The sequence below is a fragment of the Electrophorus electricus genome, chromosome 9 (genome assembly GCF_041902795.1).
Source record: "Electrophorus electricus isolate QZ-2024a chromosome 9, ASM4190279v1, whole genome shotgun sequence".
NCBI classification, from domain to species: Eukaryota; Metazoa; Chordata; class Actinopteri; order Gymnotiformes; family Gymnotidae; genus Electrophorus; species Electrophorus electricus.
Genome location: NC_137505.1, coordinates 18,453,867 through 18,470,147, shown reverse-complemented (window position 1 = coordinate 18,470,147; position 16,281 = coordinate 18,453,867). Strand labels below are relative to the sequence as shown.

General features: G+C 44.8%; 1 protein-coding gene across 5 annotated transcripts; it reads left to right on the top strand.

Annotated features, from left to right (window-relative positions):
* The first annotated feature begins 208 nt into the window (after nucleotides 1-208).
* Nucleotides 209-11,752, top strand: tmtc4 (transmembrane O-mannosyltransferase targeting cadherins 4). Of its 5 annotated transcripts, XM_081720774.1 has the most exons (19): nucleotides 210-721; nucleotides 946-1,149; nucleotides 1,318-1,433; nucleotides 2,149-2,365; nucleotides 3,069-3,153; nucleotides 3,299-3,399; nucleotides 3,584-3,676; nucleotides 3,783-3,935; nucleotides 4,298-4,500; nucleotides 4,900-5,074; nucleotides 5,259-5,390; nucleotides 5,731-5,810; nucleotides 6,092-6,199; nucleotides 6,290-6,431; nucleotides 6,606-6,720; nucleotides 9,630-9,742; nucleotides 9,940-10,009; nucleotides 10,243-10,433; nucleotides 11,555-11,752. In XM_081720774.1, exons 2-18 carry the CDS (start codon nucleotides 988-990, stop codon nucleotides 10,389-10,391), a joined length of 2,214 nt encoding a protein of 737 aa, XP_081576900.1. In that variant the 5' UTR covers nucleotides 210-721; nucleotides 946-987; the 3' UTR covers nucleotides 10,392-10,433; nucleotides 11,555-11,752. The 5 variants fall into 5 exon arrangements, with proteins under 5 accessions (XP_026857178.2, XP_081576900.1, XP_026857176.3 ...); XM_027001377.3 differs by lacking the exon at nucleotides 11,555-11,752 and having other exon boundaries at nucleotides 209-721; nucleotides 10,121-10,260; XM_027001375.3 differs by having other exon boundaries at nucleotides 10,243-11,752.
* Nucleotides 11,753-16,281: the final 4,529 nt, after the last annotated feature.

Sequence of the window (16,281 nt, the reverse complement as noted above, 5' to 3'; positions counted from 1 at the left end):
AGTAAGCACTCTTTTTGTAATCCATGGAACGTCGCGTTGGATGTATCCACCAAACCTACAAAATCGATCGCTTATACACAGATCTAACTGAGATACATTTTAAGAAAGGCAGTAAAGACCCCGACTTCCCAGTCGATAATTACGTTGAACGGGATTGCGCAACCATGCCGCAGCTCTGACCTACAATAACCGTGGTCACGTGACACCACGTGCCAGCTCTGGACGGTCCCCGTGGTTGGTGGAGGAAGCGCGCGGTCCGGACCGGTCCGGACGTGGATTAAAGCCCGTTTAGCGGCGTCCTAGCCCTCTGACCCGTTTAACTAGCTACGGGAGCTCTGGGACTAGTACATGCCGCGGTGTGTAGACACGGACGCCCGCCGGTATGGGGCACGTGCAGCCGTTTGTCCGGCGTAGTCGTTGGTCTTTTTTAAATTGCCCTTGCTAGCTCCTCCGACACTAGCTAATGCTAGCTTACCTACTACGTTTACATGCGCTATAGGCGACGCTTTAGGACGTTTGTCCGCCTTTTTTTCAGTAATTCGACATTTTAAAAATCTTTATAGTGCTGAATTCTTAGGTGATATTCGTTTACTGTCGTTTACCTTTTCGATAGACTTATTCCTGATAGCTGCCTTGGCTAGCTAAGCTAAGATAGCTAGCTAGTTCTCTCTGCCCCACTGTAATGTCATTCTGCATCTGCATGAGTCACTGAAATGTAGAGGTAGGTTGTCATTTGGTGCATCAAATACAGGCCATGTCTCTTCTAATTCTAATAGCCAGTCATGCATAATGGGTTTTTTTTTTTGGAAGGGGGGGTAGATTTTAATTATTTATGGTAAAGCGATGATGGCAATGGCAATCCTCAGCACCTAACAACCCCATGTAGAGTGTGTGATTGTTAGTTTACTGTACCGCTTAACGTTTAATTCTGTCCAATTTCTCCAGCTAATAAATGGCGAGGCAGCATGAGCAGAAACCACATGCACAATGGTACTGTGTGAACCTCACTGGGACAACCATGTCCCCTTGCCAAAGCTCAGACCCCTGCAATCGCGCCTGCTGGTGGCCTTGGTTGGCCTGATCTGTTTCATCAACAGCTATGACGGGGACTTTGTCTTTGATGATTCCGAGGCCATTATCAACAACAAGGTGTTGTGTGAATGTTGACTTCATGATGTCTGTTATATCAGAAACCATGGATATGCATGCAATTCCCGCACACTATTAGATTAGAATTTGAAGCCTCTTGGTCTGTTTTGGTTGATATTTTTGTGTGTGTGTTTGTGACAAATGTGTGTATTGTTTGGCTTGCTTCAGGATTTAAACCCAGCCACTCCCCTGAGTAGCATCTGGAAAAATGATTTCTGGGGCAGCCACCTGAGCAGCAACTCCAGCCACAAATCCTACAGGCCACTGACTGTTCTCACCTTTAGGTGAGCTTGTCCGCCTCGCTTGTCTGCAAATGGCTTTAAAGGGTGTGGACTCTTTTTGTGTTGTGGCAACGATATTGAGTGACCTCCATGATTAACAGTATAGCCCGACCTGCTTGTATAAAAAGTTTTTTTTTTTTTTTTTTTTCTTTTTCCGGCACCCTTGCATATTTTAAGGCCATATGGTTAGAAGTGCAATTTTATTCCCAGTAGGAAGTCAGACGAGGTGGCCCCGAGTACTTACCCCACGGACAGCGCAATAATCCGCATTAATTTGGGATGCTGCATATATTGCTTGTTCTAGACTTCTAATTTCTGTATTCTCATTGCCATTTGAACCTGGCTATGAGGGGTTACTATATCAGGGTTATTTAGTCTAGGTCAGACCTCATGCTGCTAATGGTAGTGACACTTTTGCATATAAAATGGTTAATGAATATAGCGGCTGGTTTGTCCACCCCCTTTTTTGCACAGTCCTCAAGTTCCAAATGATCCAAGCTGACAAAAATGTACACCGGTCCAACTGGCTGTGGTGTGCTTGGGCTCTTATCCAGAACACAGACCTCTCTTAAGAGCCAAAAGCGGTTTTACCAAGATAATTGACCTGAATTAACTGGCTGTGTGGGTTTTCACTGTCCGTGTGCTCGGATGGTGTACATCACCGTAAAGGCAGGTTCGTTGATTCCAGTGACACAGACCTCTTATCGTTTCTGTGCAGGCTGAACTACCTCTTAGCCGGTGGACTGCACCCGGCAGGATTCCATGTGCTCAACATTGGCCTCCACTGCATCATCTCAGCGCTGATGGTTGACGTCCTCGAGATCTTACTGGCCGGCCCGGCCTGTGACGGGAGGGCAAAGGGGCTGGCCCGAGCGCCCAGGGCCTCGCTCCTGGCCGCGCTCTTTTTCGCCGCACACCCGGTCCACACGGAAAGCGTAAGTGGAGGGGAGGTGGCGTCCTGCGGTCGGCTCGCGCGTGGCTGCATGGGAGGCCGGGGAGCAGGAAGTCCCCGCTCAGCCGGGCTGCCTCGCAGAGGGGCGGCACTGAGGTCGTCTGCGCCGCTAACAGCCACAGCCTTGCGGGTCTAACCTGCCGGGAGTGAATCCCATTGAACTGGAACACGAGGTCTGAGCTTCTCTGCCGCCCGGGTTCTTTAATCAGGCACAGAGAGGAACGGTGCTGGACCTGGGGGGGTACGCTTCACAAAGACCACTGACCTAGGCCTACTGGATTTATCAAAGGCGTCTCCAGCCACTGGCCCAGGACTCCAGCTAGGGCCAACTGCAGCTCTCTAATGAGGCCGGCTTCCTGCCTCTGCCACTAATTTGGCACCTCCAGAAACGCTGGCAGTTTCACAGGCCGATGCACAGTGGCAGATGTTTTAACTCTGTGTTTGTTTGGTTTTTTTTTTTTTGTTGTTGTTGTTGTTTCCCCCCCCATACAAACAAACAGCCAATTTGACTGGTTGTGAAACTCTACTGCTGAAAAAAATTCCCTTAGGAATTTGGGAAAGGTTTTAATGCCATTTAATCGCCTGTTTGCCTCGTTGTAATGAGCTGCAGAAAGTCCTTGAAGTTTCTTAAGCATCCAGAGTTCTAGTGTTCTCTACCTAACTGGTTTATGTCCTCTGTCTGCTAGGTGGCTGGCATCGTGGGTAGGGCAGACCTCTTGTGTGCACTCTTTTTCCAGCTATCCTTCCTCACGTACTGCAGAGCATTTCAGGGTAGGTGGAGCAATGCAGATACTCTAGTTTGAGTTCATCCAGTTTACACTGGAACATTCAACAATAGGGTATGTGCGTTGTCATCTTATCCTACTGTAATCTGTAGTACCGTGTTCTCTTCATTTTCAGTATTGTCTTTCTTAAGGTGGTGATAGGAGTGACAGATTCTCTGTGTCCTGGATAGCAGTCAGTCTGCTGCTGTGTCCTGTAGCCATGCTGTGTAAGGAGCAGGGCATCACTGTTCTGGTACGTATGCAAACATCCGTGTAGCTACACATGCATGCAGATTTCATTTCCGGAGCATCTGCACCAATCTGTTCAAATGAAGTTTGTTTTTGGAGTCGAGCAGTAAGGGATGTGTGTCTGTCACAGTAAGCAGAGTTTGTTGACTGGGTGTGGGGAATCATTGTCCTGGCCCGTTCTCTTCCAGGGGGTGAGCGCCGCCTTTGATATCCTCATCGTCTGCAACCTGAATGTGTACGAGCTGACTCGCAATCTGCTCTTTGGGAGGAAAAGTCCCGACGTAAGTGTCCCGCGTTCCAGCATCCCTGACCTCTGCCGCGCCTTCGCCGTCTTATCTCGTGAGTCAACAGTGGCTTACGCAGCATCCGACTGTGTGTGTTTTCAAGCAGGTGAGAAAGGGGCTGCTGGCCAGGCTGGCGCTCTTGCTTGTCTCCGGCTCCTTGCTCTTGTACGTGAGGTGGAGGATCATGGGTACTGGTCCCCCAGCCTTCACAGACGTAGACAACCCAGCCTCCTTTGCTGAAACCATTTTTCTTAGGGTAGGTTGAAAGAACATCGCTGGTGCTTTCTGTTCTTAAGTTGCTAAGACCATTTTGTTTCCGGCTGGTTGGAAAAATGTGGAAGCCGTCTTTGTTGTGTTTCTGAGTCTCAGTGTTGATATCAAAAATATCATATTGTAATTTACATAATTTTTTTTAGTTTGCTTTGGTTTATTTACATGCCCTACAGTTGTTGTGTGTATTGGTGCAATATTCTCTGTTTCAACTCTGCACCCTGTCATGTTAATGATCTCACTGCCATACTTGATGACATACCAACATTTTTCCCCCTCTTCATTTCATCTTTCTCACTTTGGCCGTCTCTTTGATGTCGAACACCTCCTGTTCTCTTTGATTGGCAGATTGTGAACTATAATTACTACTACTCCTTGAATGCATGGCTGCTGCTGTGTCCCTGGTGGCTGTGTTTTGATTGGTCAATGGGCTGTGTGCCTCTTATTAAATCAGCCGGTGACTGGCGAGTCGTCTGGCCGCTGCTGCTGTGGGCCTGCTTCATTGGTTTGATAAGGCAGGCTCTGTGCTCGCCAGACAGCACTAAACGAAGGTGAGGATCGCACAGCATCTGCTCATTCATTCATGGTATTTAGCTGACGCTTTTATCAAAAGCGACTTATAATTATGACTGAATACAACTTCAGGGTTAAGGGTCTTGCTCAGGGGCCCAACAGTGGCAACTTGGCAGTGGTGGGGCTTGAACTGGCAACCTTACTAGTCAAGAACCTTCTATGTGGTTGTTACTGACTATCTGGCATTCTCAATTAGAGTAAAATGAACCTACAGGTGAGACAATATTGCTTGCCTTAATTGCTAATCGGAGTGCAGTTTCTTAAACCTATATAGCAAATAAATAACCAAACAAACCGACTTCAGAAGTCCAAGTTGAACCACTGTGTTCTTCCAACTTGCTCTTCATGATCTGACTTGGCTGCGTATGTGGAGGCAGGACTCTGGCGTTCGGCGTGGTGCTGCTGGTCGTGCCCTTCCTCCCAGCCAGTAACCTGTTCTTCCGCGTGGGCTTCGTGATAGCCGAGCGCGTGCTGTACCTCTCCACGGCGGGCTACTGTCTCATCTTGGCCTACGCCGTGGCCCACTGCTGCTGCCGCTGGAGGAGGCACAAGGTAGCCGCCCGTCCCTGCCCACTGCGAGCCGCCCCTCTCCCCGCACCACCTAATCTCCACACTCCAGCCACACCTCATTGTAACTAACGGTCCTCGTAGTCGTGGAAGCAGGCGCCCCTCCTGTCTGGCGTTCCTCTTTTAACGTGCCTGACTGATCCATCCCTAACCCCCCCACCCCCTGCAGACGCTTCTACGGGCAGCCACGCTGGCCTTGCTGGCCATGAACGTGGCGCGCTGTGCCTTGCGCAGTCAGCAGTGGAGATCTGAGCAGAGCCTGTTTGCCAGCGCCCTGTCTGTGTGCCCACTTAACGCCAAGGTGAGGTCATGGGTGAGGGGAGTGGGGGGGATGCTCTGTGTTTTCAACAAATTGACCACTGCTAAAAGTCCAGTGTTTCTTGAACCGTGAACCCAGCAGTTATGAGTGTATTTGAAGAGGGGGGTCAAAGTCAGTGCATGCAAGATTGTCAAAGTCAGTGCATGCAAGATTGATGATCCCTTTTTAGAAACAACACGCACAGTGTTTTGCCAAGAGAGTTGGCATCTGTAGTGTGTTTATTTTAGAGGTGAAAAACAATGGGAGTTTTTGGTGAAAGGCAGTTGAAATTGCGCAGTGTGACACAACCTGATAACCTTCTTATGCCTTCACCCTTCCCCAGGTTCATTACAATGTTGGCAAAAATCTCGCTGACCGTGGCAGCCAGGATGCTGCGATCCAGTACTACAGGGAGGCAGTGAGGTACGGCATGTGAGGCCAGCTCACCAGCGCCTCTGGCCTCCCCAGCATGCAGCCTTTCACGTACTAATATGCTACTGCTAACAAAAATGGATGCCAAAGGGGTTCGGCTAGCACGCTAACCGCTCCCTTTTGGCCCGCCGTTTGGAGTCACAGCTTTTATTTTTTCTTAAGAGGTGAGGGAGTTCCTCAGTGGAATCGTAGAAACACGAGCAGGTTTGCTGAAGTGCGTTTTAGTCATCGCCGAACTTTGTTTGATCTTTTCGTCGTTTGGCTGCCTCTAGGTTGCACCCGAAATACGTCCACGCCATGAACAATCTGGGGAACATTTTGAAGGAGCGGAACGAGCTGCAGAAAGCGGAGGAGCTGCTCTCTACGGCCGTGCACATCCAGTAGGTAGAGAGAAGGGCCCTCATTAGCGCGTGCATTAGCGCGTCCGTGGTTGGACGACGTCGGTAAGGACTCTCTCTCCTCGCATTTAGGCCTGACTTTGCCGCAGCGTGGATGAACCTGGGCATCGTGCAGAACAGCCTGAAGAAGTTTGACGAGGCTGAGCAGAGCTACTGGAACGCCATCAAATTCAGAAAGAAGTATCCAGATTGCTACTACAATTTGGGTCGACTGGTGAGCAGCACCGTTTTGCAGTGTTTCATGTCTTTGTAATGGGAGATGACAAGCATTGTTCGAGTTTAGATATCCAGATAATGCCACTGATTGGTTGATCATCAAAGACCAGGCTTTAATTGGGCTGTGATATGTTTCAGTTTCCTGATTAAATGCTGACGGTATTCCCTCTAGTACGCAGACCTGAATCGGCACGTGGACGCTCTGAATGCTTGGAGGAATGCCACGATGTTAAAGCCTGATCACAGCCTGGCTTGGAACAACATGGTTATACTGCTGGACAACACTGGTAAGGATCAGTAAGCACTGGTACTGTTATGGTGGCACTGTAGTATACCTGGGCCCTTATAATAATATTGGAAGCATAATTGTTCTTCTACAGCTGTTCATCAACATAACATCTGAAAATCTGACATATAACAGCGTTTGTTGTTCTTATCATGTGACGGTGGTCTTGTAATATATTTTAGACTCCACAGGTTACATGAGAAATCTACATGCACCAAATAAGAGTGGCTGTATTTCCCTGTCTTGGTATTCTAGTTATGGTTAGAAAATATTGGTTTTCTGGTAATGAAAGCATTTTATTCTTTTTATGACATTTGAATAAGATGTAGAAGAAACGAGTATGGTCTAGGTGAGCCATGCCAACCAATGCAATTTCATCATTTTAAGTGCATAGGGCAACAGACGCAACCCCATACAATGTAAATTTATTTTCGTATTTATTACTGTAAAGTTTAAACTTCTCATTTTCTCCTGCCTAGACAAATATCACATGTTCATAAACTGAAATAATTGCAATTATGTGTATAAAATGAGTCTCAGGCCTCTTATAACCCTTCTTTTCTCAGCAATGATGGAGTTGGGTGTAGTTGCATCAGACTAAACCTAACCAGGAGTATTATATTGGTAACAAAATTAATCTATGTAAACTACATTATTACAAAATAAATCTTCTTTTGGTAGGTTGGCCATATTCAGATTCATATTCAGGTTTATATTTCCATGGGTATATGGAAACATACCTGCTGTTTTCAGGGTTAAATGATGTATAGATCAAAGGTCTGGGGGCCCTGGAACCAAATAACCTCCCCATAGTAGCAGAAAGGTGTAAAAGCGTGTGAGCTGGAGCTGTGGGAACGGTTCGACAAGCTCGGAGAGATAAATGAGGGCGAGAACTAGCAGTCCCTTAAATGTAAGAAGTATATTTAACCTCCTAAACTGAGTGAGTGCTCTCATTAGATGTGACCTTGTGTGCCCCCTCAGGGAGAACGGAAATGATCTCTACCGCCTCCCAAACCTTTCATTTCACCCCTCCTTAATCCCAAGGATAGCTTGTGTGGGTGTGGCTGTGGGTGTGTGAGTGTGGCTGCGTGGGCGTGGCTGCGTAGGCGTGTGTAGGTGTCGCTGCGTGTGCCTGTCTGTCTGGCTGTGCGCGCCTGTCTGTCTGTGTGTGAACTTGTATTCTGCAGATGCTGAGTGTCAGGTGCATTCAGACATGTGGGGTCTTGTCGCATAATTAGTCCACCCTTTAAACCAATTAGCTTTGTTCTCTCCCTTTCCCTCTCCAAGCTGATGGCAGAATTCTCTACTGTAAATAGTAACTACTGTCCAGTGCCTCTTCACATGTTTGTGCTGCTGTTTTGTCATCAAATGAGAGACCAAATAACTTAAAAATAAATAAATCACAAGCTGATTAGTTGAGAGGGAATCTTTTTTGTTTATTATTATTGTTAATAAATAATAATAATATAGTTAATAATACATTAACATTTTTATATGCTGGTGTAAGAACTAAGGTTGGAATCTGAATATCCTTTCCCAAAAGTCACGAACCAAATCCTTGGTACTACTAAGCACTGAAATGTGCCAGAATATTTGACAAATGTATATCATAAATCATCTTTATATTTTTCTGTTATCAGTGGCTTTACTGCAAAAAAAGAACACCACCAATGATTATTTTAGTGCCCTTTTTTTTTTGAGCCTTGTCCTGTTGTAACAGGAGCTTGTGTTGGTGTTTTAAGTAATTCTATGAAATACATTTTTTAGAATACATTTTCATTTCTTTATGCCTTTTCTACTGCTATTGTTGGCACCAGGAGACAAAATAAAGTCCGCAAGTGTTCAAACATCCGCGTTAAAAAAAATTCATTAATTCATTTGATTTATTTGTTGCCCAGTAATCTAAAGGTTGAATATGTAGATGATGTTTATACAATACTAGACTTCTAAAAATGACAGTGAGCAGTCGGGGGGGGGGGGGGGGGATTGTTATTTTAGTGTTGGTATCAAATTCTAGTTACTGCCATCAACAGATTTTGAAGGCTTCCCAGCCCTGGTAAGCACCCAATATGATTAGACCGGAAGAGCAGAAATCAGTAGTGCTTGAAATTTATGTATTAAATGCTTTGTGTGTTGTTTTAAAGCCAGCCTTCCCCCTGTCGTGTGGAGAATGCCCCGATTCCCTAACAGATCCTCTTTAAGCAGACATTTCTCCCAGCCGGGTTGCTCCTACCTGCAGCGCCTTGGTAACCACACACATTAAAAAAAAAACCCCCAAAAAACTCTGGCATCAGGAACTTTTTCCCGCCACATTTTTCAGCCTTGTCTTGACCCGTGACCCCTCAAAGTAATAACCAAAGAATTGCGTTTGAATATCTGCCCGTCCCCGTGTGCCTCCGTGGAGAGTCATGGGGCCGGAGTCGCATCCCGGCTCCTGCCGTGCGCTCGGGCGCTCATGAATTTGATAAGGGCCTAAGCCTGTTTGCTGGGACCTTTCGGACTCTGTGGTCAAAGGGAGTTTTGACACTTGGATCGATAAGTCAGCAGCCCTTGCGTAGTTCCCTAATTAGGAAACTAAAGCAGTCGACCATGTGCGGAGTGGAAAAACTCGCCTGGACACTACTGACAAATGGCAGGGATCTGTCTGTAAAACAAGCAGCACACACCACTACTGCAGGCTACAGAAAACCAAGATTATTGATCTGTTTTTTCTTCTCTTTTACTTGTCAGTATCATTGCCCCCCACTAAATTACAGGAGTATTTACTACAATTGATACTTAAGACAAGGTCATTTGAAAAAAGCTGACACAGTAGTGTTTTTTTTTTTCTATTCATACTGGCCTGCTCATCAGTATGTCTGATGTGTCTCTGTTCATCATTAATTAAGTTGCACTTTTTCTCGATTGTAGGCAACCTTGCTCAAGCAGAGCTGATGGGAAAAGAGGCCTTGAAGATATTACCTAAAGACCACACCATCATGTTCTCGTTAGCCAATGTGCTGGGGAAACAGGAGAAATACAAGGTACGGGTTGTTTGGTTGTGTGTTTTTTTTTTAGGGAAATATTACATTTTTCCCTACATTGCAAGAACAGCAAAAGTATATCCTTTGGACCATTTCATTTTAAAGAATAAAAAATGTTATGTCCCAGTTCAAAAGCTCCCACTTAAAACTAGCTGGGGAAAACACACCATTACAGCGAGTGTTCATTTTCTCTTCAGGAGTCAGAAGGTTTCTTTCTAAATGCACTGAAGATCAACCCCAATGCTGCCAGTTGCCATGGCAATCTTGGTAAGTCATAAAACATGTTGCTTTATAGATGTGCATTGAGGTTCTGTTTCTGCAGCTTGCTTTTAGAATTCCATTAGAATTCCTATTTAAATTCCACTTTTTTTCCATGAGACACTGGCACACAACTCTGAACAGAGCTGGAGAGTCGTGTCCAGTCTCCCAGACTTGAAAGAAACTACGTGTGGGTGATGTCCAGGCTGTTAAGGGGCTGTCTCTTCCTCGTGCTGTTGCAGCTGTTCTGTACCACCGCTGGGGGAAGCTGGACTTGGCTAAGAAGCATTATGAACTCTCTTTAAGGCTGGACCCAAATGCCCCAGGGACCAAAGAAAACTACAACATGCTAAAACGCAAGCTCGAGCAGCACCCGCGGCCAGCTACCTAACGCGGGGTCGGATGTTACACGCATGCCCCAGATGCTGCCTAGGTACAACGTCCACGCCAAGAACATACTTAAGGGAAATGGCCTAATTTATACCGTATATATTTGTATGCTTACAGTTTGTCTTCTTGATGCAAAACGGTCATGTGATGTGACTCAGTGCTGTAGGTTTCGAGATCAAAGCTATGGCTTTGTAACAGGCTCAAGTTCTTCTGTTACATGTGGCTCTTAGTCTTGAGGAATGTGGAACACATCCACCCACTGGTGTTTTAGTCCTGCCTTTCATCTTTGACCCTCTGTTATGTCAGCTGGTCTGCTATTTATTAGTCTATTTGACTATGTGATTGTGAAGTATGTTACAACTGGCCATTCGTCAAGAATGTTTTGCCCCGGACCTATTAACAGGTTTCATTTGAAGACGTCTGACACAGAAAGCCAAACGCATAAGCGTGAGGTTACCGTGCCCATTGGCTTTTGTTAGCGTGTTTGTTTACTCGCATTCCAGAGCATCAAAGCAGCATGTTGGCGGGTGTGTGCAGAGCCGCGGTCCTTCACTGCCTCCGGTCCCCGCGTGGATAATGTAAGAAGGGTGTTGTGCGAGCGTGTGTCGTGACGGGCTGGGTGGGGGGGGGGGGGGGTTCAGCCTGAGCAGGAAGCCGGTGGCGTTGCAGCCATGAAAACAGCGCAGCGCATAGCGTAAGGCTTCAAAGGAGGCTGGCCGAAGTCCCTGAGGGGAATCACTGCTGCCTCCTCTGGAGAGTGCCCCGCTAGCGAAGGCCTGACCCCGGGATGCAACTTCAGTCAACACGTCTGCTCCTCGGGTGAAAGGTCGGCGCACTTCTGTTTTTTCACCTGTTTCCTACTTCTCCTGGGGCACGTTTGAAAAGCGGGGTCTCGTGAGCATGAGGGGTTTGGTTTGTTTGTGCGCTGTGAACTACATGTGTAAAAGGTAAGTCTACGACAATGCCAGAGGCAACCATAGCTCATTAGATAAGTAGATGCCCATCAATGATGTAAACAAGACCAAAGTGATCATCATTGCAAAAGCTGGACAGAAGGAGATGTGGGCTGAATTGGAAAGGAGATCACCCTGCCAGTCTTTGCAGCCTCTGCTTCTGTATTAAATGGGCTTTTGCCATGTTCTGTTTTGTTTCCTTTCCTCACAGCTGTTTCCTTGTCTGTCAGCGGCAAACGTTGCACTACTCCGTACGCTGGTACACTTGCAGACTCTTGAGTTGAATGTGTTTTAAATAGAATCACTACATCTCATGTAGCCCTGAGTCAATTTTCACATCAATATTATCCCATAATGTTCATTGCTTTGGTGCAGTTTAATTGCATAATTAAAAAGCCTAAGTCATTCATTCATTGAGTTTTTGTCTCATGTGGTGCTAAAATCATCTGAAAATAAATATTCTTGGCAGTAGCGTGTTAGTGAAATAAAAATGTAAAAAAAGAAAAAAAGGATTTGAAAAGTAAGTAGAAAAGAAGACATTACAGTGTGGTAGCCAGTGGAGGGGAGCTTTTCTAACCAGACACAAACCCCAGTTATGACCCTCAACTACTGCCAGGCTGTATTGATTTTGGTCCCTTTAATTTATCTGTCCACTAGTGTTTATTTCTTTAGTCAATGTTGTAATCAGTAACTTTGCCCGATGTCAGGTGCTGTAAATTTAAAAAAAAAAAAAGAATTTAAAAACGTTTCAATTTGCTGCCACTGTGATCTCCCTGTTGCGTTGAGACACAGGTGTGTGAGTATTAGTGGGTGCTTTAACGTGCAAATGTATTTGATTAAATATCTAGTGATTTTTTTGGGACTGATTGAGCTAATTATTGATATACATTTCCATAATATTTGTAAGTAAAATTAATAATATTGTAATTCTTTTACTAGACATGTCTGAAATGAATACTAGATAGTGAATTATTTCAAAAGGTGTTCTGTTCTCAAATGGTTCATGTGCATAAGAGATCTACAGACTACAAATCAGCCAGTGGGTTTATCTTTACCCATGTAGCTATGTGATGTGAACTGAAAAGAATATAAGCTTGGCTTCACAATCATAAAGCCATTATATTAATAATTCATGGTGATTGTCCTCAACATGCAAATGTGCATGTGTCTGTTTCACCGCGCTTTCTGACTACACTAGGATGCATGCATCAGGGGCTCTTTTGGATCCTTGACATTTTTAGTAAACTTTAACATCCTGTGAGGGGTTATTGTTCATTCAAATATTGTCTCCTTCATGAACTCTTAATTTGATACATAACACCCCACATATTCCTTCTCGGTTTGTTTGTTGTTTAAGAATAAAATACTTTTAAAGAATTTTACTCTTGGATGAGTCAAATCTTACAGGGGTTGATCCTTGGGGCTAGCTTGGCCTGTTTGGACATATAATTAATAAATATCTGATCATATAAAGGCATATTCCAGTTAGCACGTCACTGTTAGTAGTATACATGTTTGCCTTTAGGTCATTTATTGCTAGAAGGCCTTAAATATCTTTATAAATATGCCTGACTTTGTAGGTCCTGAGCAAGCCAATAAGCACAGAATACAATACAGCACTCATGTAACACCTGTCTCTAGATTTGTTTATATGTCATTCTGAACTGGAACTTAAGATTCATTTACAAGGATACAAAGACTTCTTGCAGGTGTTACTAAAATCAGCATTACATTTTTTTTTTTTTGACACTAAGTCAGCAATACATAATTCAGTTTCAACACTGCCTTGACATTTTCAGAGTATTTACAATTTTACTGTCAGCGTTCAAAGTGCTTTTTAAAGCATTATTATGTACCATAATATATAGCAGAGTTTCTAGGTCTGTGCCACAAACAAAACTTTATCTTTTTAGATAAAGAAAACTAAAATATTTAAAGTCTGAAGGAGTCGGAGCGTGTTTTACAAGGACTTCCTGTTACATGGCACTTTGTACCAGCTCAATCTGTTAATTTACAACTTGAGCTCTAAAAATCCTGGTAAAAATGTTCTACATATATAACTGAAAATTTAAGATGTTATAGCAACTGCTTTGTAATCTGTACTTTTGTACATATATGACAATTATCTGTTATTTTAGACTCACTGACCACAGGGGTGGATGGCAGAATATATATGACACCCTTTTCCTCATACACCTCACTTTTAAGTACCTACACTAAATTGAGCAGCTTTTGTTTTCATTTGACCAGTTCTGCAATCTGTCCTTGACCTTGTTCATCACTGAATCCTTGAGATGACTGAATTTACTTTCTATTGAACAAGAAGGCTGCTTTCATCAGTGATCTGAGATCGTAGCTTCTAACACCACTGCACATGGCACTAGTCTAGTGATGTTTATTAGCTCTCTGCCTCTGATGTACGTTTAGATGAGTCAGCCTCCTGTCCCATTTTACAGCTGAGAGCCCCTCTGACAGACTGCTAATCAATCTGACAGGATGTTGTCAATGTTACCACTCTAAAAAGCTTCCCGGCCCACCCTGCAGCGCCCTTAAACAAAGCTAATGGGTTGTGATGTTGGCTCTCCGGCTCTCCGTCTAATTGATGCACGTTTTGCAAATCTCCAACAGTAGCCTTCATGCGGCATGGCGCATCCGCTCCTCGGACACCGGTGCAGGCTTTACGCGCATATGTGGCACTCATTACAGAGCAGCTTGCGCGACACCGCCGCCAGCTCACTCTGAGAACCACTCTTTTGCGCTTTATACGAACACACATATACACTGCAGCATTTTAAAGAGTATCACACTATTCAGTTACTGCCTTAGCGCTTGATTAATCGTTGGCGATGGTGGAAGAGAGTTGGTCTAGGCCAGCGGCCAGCTGTTGGTCTAGGGGCGGTACAATTAATTTGATGGACACAGCCAACTCCGCATCGTTGGCAACTCCTCCGCACACATGTAGAAGCGTGATTAGACATCTCATCTTTTGGTTGTAACACAAACGCTTTTGATTCCTACTCAAAATGCCTCGTTATACATTATGAAAGTGAACAGCTTACAATAATTTTAATTTTAGAGAATTTATGTTTAAGCCCGATAAGAATGTCGTGATGGCTTATCTCGCTGACTTGTACAAAAATTTGATGTTACGTTTTTTTCGAATAAAAGACGAGACTGAATTGTTAAGTGGGCGAGTTATTGTAATAAACCTACTGGTATTTTAAATAAAGAAATTCTATTTTTCCTTAGGGGTCGAGGGTCGAAAATCATTTTCGTCGAGAGCCCTCTGAGCTGTTTTGCAAAACAAAATGAAGCTCTCTGGATCTTATTGAAAATACGGAGCGCTGAGACGGAAATTTATTAACTGGCACCAGTTAATGCGTGCATTATTCATTTCTGGAGAGCATGAAAAATGATTTAAAGAGGTCTGAAATTGCAGCTGTAAAGGCTGACTGCACAGCGCCCAACTTGTTCATTTGCTCCTTTTGGCGGATGAGGGGTGTGCGATCCTCTCCCTGGACAGGCTTTACAGTAACAGCTGTGCACCTCTCACACGGGGGCAGCCACTGCGCCGAACAGATGGAAAAGTACATCAGAGCGGCGCTCATATGTTCTCTCACTGTTATTAAAAATACAATATCCTCCCCTTTTTAGGGGCTCGCGGAAGGCGGGGGTGATGGCGTTGGGGGAACGAAAAAAAAAGTGTCGAAAATGAAACCTTACTGACGGTGCGTGTTTTGTCAAGAAGCATAAGGCGAAAAAAAAAAAGATGCAAGATACCTTGGGACTCCGTGTTTGTGTTTGTTTGCCGTGGTGCTTTTCTTTTTGTTTCTCAGCCTGTGTTTCAGTCTGGCTTTTCTCGTCTGTGAGGGCAGTGAAGAGGAAACGGTGCCAGTGGCATATGGCTCTCCACTGCGCTAAACATCCATACCGAAGAGAGGTCCATCAGTCATAGCCCGGGCCGTACGATGGGAGGCTACGGGCGCCTGATGGATGAGTCCGAGAGCTTGGACTTGCTCTATCACCGCTGAAGCACCGGTGCTCCCCGATAAACCCACGCCGACCCCACAAATACCGCGTCTGCAAAGCAAGAATGAACGCGTCTGCAAAGCAACGGAAAGAATGAACGCGCTATTTAAACCGCTCGCTTAGAGACCCCGGGTCGGACCTGCGCAGTCCAATTAATGCACAGCATCTGCTGTACAGGACTAAACAGGCGAAGAACTTCTTAGTCATTTAGGTAATTCAAGGCTAAATCCGCTTCCTGTCTATCCCCCCCCACCCCCCCCCCCCCGCCCCCCAAAAAAGCGGCGGCGACAACCAAATCAGTCAGTAGATTGGGACAAATTGAGCTATTCTTCTTTAACCTTTCCCTGTTTCTATGGAGAGAGGTCTGCCTTTGTTCTTAGTTGGGCTCGGTGTTTTTCTGCCAGATTTAACAGAAGGCTCCGAGGGTAACGGGGGTTCACCCCAGCATCACCTTCTGGTGCTGAGCAACTACCCACGAAAGACAATCAGTCTGAACCCCACTGCCTCCTCCTCAGAGTGAAAACACTTTAATTAGACCCCGGTTTTTATGCCACATTTTCCTCCAGAATTGCTAGATCATAAAAAAAGCAATTGGACCTTTAATCTGTGGATTTTTTACACTCTCGTATCCTTCCAAAAAACAAACATCACATTTCTTACATCTATTCTGTAAAAAACATTTAATTTCTGGCAGTGATGATCGCGAGGCAGGCTTTGCTATGGTTTTCTATGTATGTATCCCTTTAAGAAATAAATATGATTTATGATATTGGAAATGTCCAATGAAATTAATAATTCATACAAATATAACTGCTCGAGTAATTGTAACACAAGTATTTGAACATGACTAGTCTAAGTCGCAGTGAACAGTATTAAAAATGAATTGAGCTATTAAATGTGAATAAGTCT